Genomic DNA, 8,635 nt, shown 5'->3' with positions numbered 1-8,635 from the left:
ATGGTACTGCCAACGTCGTCGCAATTTGAATTTTCTCCTAACGTGTGTGTGGATGACAAATGAGAGCATTTGATGTCGATATTGCCGTTAAAAAATATATACATATGCAAATGATTCAACATTATAAGTATATTAATATATATTTAAATATAAGTACGTAGGTTAACGGGTATAATCAAGAGTTATTCAGTGGGTTTGATATATCCATGACCCGCATGTGACCCGTTAATAGGTAGAAAATTTAACCGACCCATATCCATGACTAAATTTTTTTGCATTTAACCGGCGTAATAACATACGTTTTTGTCACATAACTAATTATATATATATATATATATATATATATATATATATATATATATATATATATATATATATATATATATATATATATATATATATATATATATAAGGTTTTTGAGCCTGTGCGTTGCACGGGTGTGTAAAAAACCGTGTAAAATGTAATTTTCAGTTCATAACGGTATGTAAATAGTGATGCTAAAAAAATAGCAAAAGTATAAGAATTATTTAAGAGCCCGTGGTGTTGACAAATTTTAAAAATACTTTTGAGTTTAAGAGCTCGTGGTATTGAAAAAATTTTAAAATTCCTTTTGAGTTTAAGATCTCGTGATGTTAACGAATTTTAAAAGCTCTTTTGAGTTTAAACACCCGTGGTGTTGACAAATTTTAACAGTGATTTTGGGTGGTGTTAGTAACTTTATGTCTACAATTTTTTTCACCATTAATATATTTTGAATATATAAATTATATACTACGTAATATTAGTACATTGAAAATTTGTCATGGAATGTAACATAAATAAAATATAAGTTATATTATTTTAGAATTATTATATATAATTATTTTTTTTGAATAAAAGTGTAACCCGCGAGTTTAGTTTTAGAAAAATTGTTGGTCATTTCAGCAAAATAATGGTACTCGGGGGAGTTGTCATGTATAATTAATATTATAATAGTTATATTTACGTGTTAACAAATATTTTAAGGACTTAAACTGTAAATTCAAATCACTTCCATAATTATTGCTAAAACGAAATGCTCCGTGGGTAGTGCATCGAAACTCCATGTTAAATACAGTTTATTGCGTTTAGTTCATAAATTTATTTTGAGTTGAACGGTGATTAGTGGAACCTAACTCGAGGTGAACAGAAAAATAAATTTGTTAAAAAATTTTGGTGGATTTTGTTAGATATAATACGAAGTATAATAATAGGAATAGGATGTTTGTTATTACCATTTAAGTTAATACTCCATATATAAATATTAAGAGTAACAATTAATATGTATAAAATATAGTTTAAATATAACAATTGAAGATTGAAGAAGAAGCAATTGGAAAATGGAGGCCTAATTTTTAGAGGAACGTACGTACAGTTTTGGGGTTTTTTTTTTAGATTTAATATTTCTTATTTAATATTTTATATAATATAATAGTAATAATTGTAATAAATTAATATATATAATCTATACATATAACCTATACATATAACAACCCATAAATAACTTTCAACCACAATCAAGAATAACTTTTTCATTTATAGATATGTATATTATATATATATATATATATATATATATATATATATATATATATATATTAAAATAAAAAGTGATTAAATCTTATCTAAAGTAATTGTTTTGTATGCATGGAATGAGATGAAATTGTTTTGTATGCATGGAATGAGATGAAATTTAGTAGTTTATATTTGAGTATAACTTTTAAATATTTAATAGTGTTGTCAAAGTTTAGGAACCGATTACTAACTAACGAATATAATTATTATTATTATAATTATAATTACTATATAATAAAATAATAAATTAATTCATGAATAACAATAGCATTATTTAATTGTATGGAATAATATACAATGCTAAACGTTTAATATAACTAAAAAGTATACGCATTTTGAAAATAAAAAAGGTTAAGGATTAATTATTGGTCGAAATCATCCATAATCTTGATTTGGATGGTTGAATTAAAGGAGTAGTCAATCCAATAGCTATAAAAAAAATTTAATTTAGTGGTCTGAATTTGCATGATGTCAAACATATACTCTGATATCATTGTGTTCCATACAACTTGTGCCGGTAAGAACACAAACCCTAAATTATTCAAAAATTGATCAACGATCAGGGTATCTTCAAGTTTGTGTTACCGAATCTGATATACTAAAAAAAATTAATATAGAGTAGAGATAAGGATATTTATTTATATTTATATTATTATTATTATTATTAAATTATAAAAATATGTATTATTTGTTAATATTATCACTTGTATGTATCTATAGTTTCTATTAAAATTCTATAATGATGATGTCATTATTAGGCTAATTTCTTTTTTAAGAAAAAATCAAAATAAAAAGAAAAAAATCTAAGCAATTTTGATGATGTCATTAACATTAATTAAATATTTTATTTATTTATTTAAGTTAATTGAAATTCACTTAACTATATGTAAAGATTCCGTATATGTAGCAATTAATAATAAAGATCTATTGTTATCCATAATTTAATTTGATGTTATATTGTTAGTTAACGATTAACGATTCCTGATTATAAATTTGACAACACTCTAAATATTACTGTAAAACGATATGAACTAGCTTTAAAAAAATATAAAGTGATTCTCACTATTATTTTATGAAATTCACGAGGGCATACTAATGATTTTAAAGGCATACATATAAATTGATTTTAATAATTATTTAAATAATCATTACATTTAACTCTTATTCAATTGTACGTAAAAAAAATCTATTTTATAGTATAATATAAATTTAAAAAATAATAATTTCATAAATAAGAACTATCCAATTTTAAAAAAAAATTCAAAAAGAAAGATAAAATTTCTAAGCCCCTCATGATGATGTTATTCAAATAATTAATTAGTTTTAGTGAAAATATTAACATGTTAATTTTATAATATATGAATTATTATGTAACCTTATGATAAAATAACCTATGACCATATGTACAATATTTGAAACATTATGTACAACGTTATGGTAAAACACTCATATGACCATATGTAAAAACTTTAAAACAAATTGTACAATCTTTTACAAAACACATCATGAACACATGTACAAACTTTGAAGCATATTGTACAACCTTCATATAATAATTGTATTTTAGTTTTTAAAAAAGTTAAAGAGACATTTGTTATTACTAAAAATAATTATTAAAAATATAAATACTCAATTTTAGAGCAAACTTTATTACTACCTCCGTCTCATCTTAAGTATCCACCTTTCTATTTTGGGATGTCCCATTTCAAATATCCACTTGATGTTTCAACCAATCAGATAGGTTATTTTGTAAATAGAAGATTTCTGATTGGTGGATAATGAAGTTAGTGAAATTTTTCTAAAACTTTGTGCAAAAATTAAGTAGACACTTGTAATGGGACGGATGAAGTATTATTATATTATTATTTTTCAAATATAGGTTTTCTTCATGTGATTAATTACATTACATATGTATGCAAAATATATATCTCAATAAAATGTTGTAATGCAGCTTTTATGAAAAGAAAAATAATAATTATGATGAAAATTGAAAGAAAGTGGTGGGAGAATAAATGTAGTTTATTTATTCTGACTAAATTAAGTATATCAATATGTTTGTAAAAACAACAACAAGTTTCTTAGTCGTAATATGTGGTTCCACGGGTCATTAAACTAAATGACTTTAGTATTTACGTTCACTTAATATCTAAAACATATCATTAAACAGTTTCGTTTAAACAAACTCGTGATTTCACTGGTTATTTCACTAGTTTGATATTAATTTTCAAACAACCGTTATTGTAATTGATAATGGTACATATGAATTTTTTTATAAATATTAAACTTATTTTTATATATATAAAAAATTTAAGTATATAAAATACCTGCTTTTTAGTTATTTTCTCACAAAATTGTACACTTTAACACAATTCTCCCTATAACTACACATCATCATAACACTCATTCAACTCACCCAAGCATAAGAAATGGTCTAAATATGTAATTCCTACCTCACATTCTACATTTGTGACTTGTAAAAAGGTTGCATTAAAATTTATTTTAACAAAATTACATTTTATAATCAAAGCATCAAAAATTATCTTTTTACTGTATTAAAGATCAAGGCACATCACCCAGTTTCATATTATTCAAACGTTATTATCAAGAATGTTGTGTTAATTCATGGGAAGTGCTCTGAAGTTTCAACTTTAATCCACAAAGTTATATGTAGTATATATGTAGTATGCAAAATGATTTGTTAATACATTCATTGTAATTCAAATACTATCAATATGCATCCCAAAATTTGTAACAATTATCTTTTAATTTAAAAATATATTAAAACTTTAGTATTGGTAACTATAATCTCGATCCACAATTCACAACAAACTCAACGTACAATAAACACATACTGCTAAACAAGGTCATCAATTATACGATAACATATATTCGATCATAATCAACGTACATAGTCGCATAACGACTCTTGTATCATTGCAAGATCAATGAAGAACATATATATCGATCATAATCAACTTAATATGCATGATCAAGTCCAAAGAAAAGCACCCATGGCAAACTTTCTCTTTTCATGAACATCACCAATATCAGTTGGGAGTCCATATTCTTTTAAAAGGCAATCAAGCTTCCATTCAGGCATCTTCTCATAATCTTCTTTTTTGTACCTTGGATAATGAAGTGGCATCTGAAAATTATATACATCATTCTTCTTCATCTTCTCAGATGATACTTCATTCGCCATGTTTTGAAGGTTATGGTCCTTGATCTTCAAACCTGTTGCAGAGTTATGGCACACTATTTGACCCATTTCTTTCTTTGTGTTTTTTGTTATTATAAACCAAAGACTTATTATGTGGGCGGCCTATATATAGACACCAGGGAGTTGGGCCAACTTGGAGAAATTAATAACTTTCTAATTCCATCACTATCTAGTTTCCCAAATTGGTGGTAATATATTTTTAGACGTTTGAATATAGTTGTTTGATAAAAATACTAATATAATCTTATGTAGACACATTTAATTTCGGTCATCCAACATTATTTTTCATTTAAAATTATGTTACAAACAAATGCGCTGAATATTGAATAGTGTGCTAAATCCATTAGGAACGATTAGTGAGCCCTAACAAGACTTGACAACTTCCTGGTTATCAACCCACAATACAACAAACGAATATATGTGATGAACATGAAGAAACTAGCAAAAACGTAAAAAAAAAACACGAGAATTTAACGAGGTTATATGTAATTAAACTTGATTACTTTAATCTTCGACCAACCAAAGAGTATTCTTTTATTAATTTTCGTAGTTATATATTATAAGTTACATATGGGGGTATTTATAATGCAAAAAGAACATCGAATTCGAAGCAAACACGAACTCTTAGTCCAAATTCAATTTTGGCCGCACATGCATCCTGGTAGTGATAGGATCCATCACGATCGCGATGATTATGTTTCCAGCTACTGAATTGATTTTCTTAAGGCATCCCGGTCGCGATAGGACTTAAGCTCGGAAACCAATTCACTTTTAACTCGTCTTCGCACTCCTAACAAAATCATATACGTGGTAATCAAACACAACCTTATATATTTTTTTAAAGGCGAACACAACGTTATGTAGACACGGTTTCGTGAATATAATATTTACCGGGTTAAAATCGGTCAAGATATAAGTTCATTTTTGCATAAATAACATGCATATATCATACGGTATGGAGTATCATATATTACATTTACATATTTCTTTAAAAGTAATAACAAAAAAAAAGGCTATACTGCAGACAAAGTATGCTAACGTACCAATATATTTGTGTTCTCATAAAACATTCGAATCAATTAAAATGAAATTATAACATATATGTTTTACTATAGAAAAATAGTATTAGGATATTTATTATTTATGTTTGGAAACTGGTTAGAAATTATTATTATTATTATTGTATAACTAAATTTGGCTCATTGATTTAAACCGTTGATCCACACAAAAAAGGATCAAATTATAGCCGGCTAAGTATTTGGCAGAATTAATAAATTATATAGTCCAATAACACGTTCAATATATAAGTCCAAGAGTCCATCCTTTTCTAAAACCGGTTGGTGATAGAGGGACTTCTTATGTGCACACATTTGTTTTGTCCCATGCCCGATGTGTGATAACTTCTCAACACGTCCCCTCACATCGAGGCGTGAAATGGTTGTAGAGATGGCAGCACGATAGCGGCCTGACGTATTCGATCTCTTTGTAGCGACGGCGGCACAAACATGGGAGCCTGACTCGGTATCGCTTACCTGAGCTCTGATACCATGACATAATTGATAAATCGTATAGCCCACACATGGGGGCATGACTCTGACTCGCTTTGTAAAACCGTTTATCTGTTGCTAAAACTTCCTTTGTGTGTCTGTATTGAATAAGAAACGAGTTCTTGGAGAATAGGATATCAACAGGATTGTCATTAGTAAGCTTGCTAACAGAGAGCAAGTTCTTGATAATATAAGGCACCACAAGAACATCAAGTAATTTAATATCTTCATAAAAATTTGAAAAACCTTTATGAGTAATAGACAGATTAGTACCGTCACTGATGGTTACTTTGTCATTACCTATATAAGGATTATGAGAGTCCAAGATAGAAGATGATTGTAACGACCCTGGATTTTTCAACGTTTAATTAATAATATTTATTATTAATGCTTGAGTGTTAATGAATGTATTTTATTACATTTACTTGCTACCGTACTTGTCTTTACATGGCCCGAATCGTCTTTGTGACACACGTACTTTTCACGAATAATATTTTGGAATATTATTTACATTCATGATTAATTAATATTGATCAATTTTAATTAACTAAGGTTACTAGTGAATTACTTGGGCTTATTTATTTAATTAATTGTTACATGCTAAAGACTTGGGCTTTTATTAATGGATACATGTTAATGGACTTGGAAGCCCACCCTACTTCTCTTGATGGACTATTAGGAGTCCAACATTATGTTAATGACTTATTAATACATAAGCAAGATTAATTAAGTGAAAGGAATCTAGTTACTAGTATGTTTACACCTTGTTCCAACACCATTTAGCTTTATTACTTCTTCAAGCACTCATCACCTCCCCATGTATGAAAGTAGAAGCTTGACCTTCCTCTTTGGGCACCCTTGGGCCGTCCACTTTAGGTGAGTAATAGGGTGGTTTCATTTTCCTTTTTGTTACTTATTCACTTGTATAAACCTCATTTCAAACACACACAATTTACTTGCTCTCATTTCCTCTCAACTTTTCTCTCAAATTGTGAGTTTCTTTCAAGACTTTTCTCTTCTTTTTCTTGTCTTAAAATCGTAGCCTAATCAAACATATCATCATCATTTGCTTGCTTTGTTAATTGATCTTTGATGTTATTGTTTACTTACTAGTTATTAGGAATCAAACTCTCTAGTTTGTTTTCATATCATCTTGTTCATACAAGAACATACAAGAACCTAAACTTTCTAGTTATGGTTCTACACTTAATGTTTTAAAGAAAGAAAGTTCATGAGTTGTAAAATCATTACTTGTATCCATGTTTGTAAACTTAAAGTTTACTTTCTTAAAGATCAAAGCCTTGGCTTGAATCTTTAAAGTATGAACAACCATGAACTTGTTACTTGTAGATTTAACTTATTTCTTCATTTTATGTACTTTAAAGTTGAAATGTTGTTAATTTGGTCAAGTATTACTAGTTAATCTTGATCTCATATTTCTTGAAACTAAAAGTTAACTTTATAAGTTCAAGAACATGGAAGTATAACTTTCTAGTTATAACTTCATATACTTGTGTTGGATCTAAGTTTCTATAGCTTATGGTCTTCTAATTTTGTTGTAAACAAGGGCTTATGAGCTTACATATACTTTACAAGATGAGAATCTAAGTTTCATAACTTATGGTTTCATTAAAGTAAAGATTCAAGTGTTATGACTTAGGATTTAACTTAGTAACTTTAGATCTAGACTTTTGGGTCTTGGATCTTCAAGATCTAACTAAGAACTATGTTCTACAACTTAAGATCTTGATTATTTAGTTTACTTTCAAGTTTGTAGTTCAATATTACTTTTAGAGTTCATGTATGTGTCGGATCTAAGATCTTGATGTAACTTTGGTTCATCAAACTACTTGCATCACTTAATTGAGTTGTGCTACTTATCTTAGACTTACACTTGTGTTATGATGGTCAAAAATTGGTAAAGATTATGTAAACACATCAACGAGTTGTACACTTGAAGCTATATGCATCAAGGATGAGAACCGTGATGAGCATCGAGCACCAAGAACCCACCGGAACACTAAACCTACTTTTTTTTGGATCTGATCAGAATACTTGGGCTACTGTAAAGTTGATTTTCAGTTAGCTCTGTTCGAGTAGATAATTTTTCGTTTAAGACTCGTCTTAATCCGAGTTACGGTTTAGGATCTATGGCCCTCCGAACGTCACTATGTCCTTTTAACGTTGTGCTGAAAATTCTGACCTACTCGCACTTAAACCGTCGCCACGGTCAAAGAAGACGATTTTGGTTCTGGAATTTTTATAATAACTAAA

General features: G+C 28.1%; 1 protein-coding gene across 1 annotated transcript; it reads right to left on the bottom strand.

The window, feature by feature from the left end:
* Nucleotides 1-4,342: 4,342 nt before the first annotated feature.
* Nucleotides 4,343-4,906, bottom strand: LOC139891612 (uncharacterized). The gene has a single exon (XM_071874590.1). The coding sequence runs from the start codon at nt 4,860-4,862 to the stop codon at nt 4,584-4,586; it is 279 nt and encodes a 92-aa protein (XP_071730691.1). The 5' UTR covers nt 4,863-4,906; the 3' UTR covers nt 4,343-4,583.
* Nucleotides 4,907-8,635: the final 3,729 nt, after the last annotated feature.

Source organism: Rutidosis leptorrhynchoides, chromosome 2 (genome assembly GCF_046630445.1).
Source record: "Rutidosis leptorrhynchoides isolate AG116_Rl617_1_P2 chromosome 2, CSIRO_AGI_Rlap_v1, whole genome shotgun sequence".
NCBI classification, from domain to species: domain Eukaryota; kingdom Viridiplantae; phylum Streptophyta; class Magnoliopsida; order Asterales; family Asteraceae; genus Rutidosis; species Rutidosis leptorrhynchoides.
The sequence above is the reverse complement of the archived record's forward strand: the minus strand, read 5'-3'. Positions and strand labels throughout refer to the sequence as shown.

Bases quoted from the DNA above. Each gene is read 5' to 3' on its own strand.
- LOC139891612 (XM_071874590.1), bottom strand. From the start codon at position 4,862: ATGGGTCAAATAGTGTGCCATAACTCTGCAACAGGTTTGAAGATCAAG.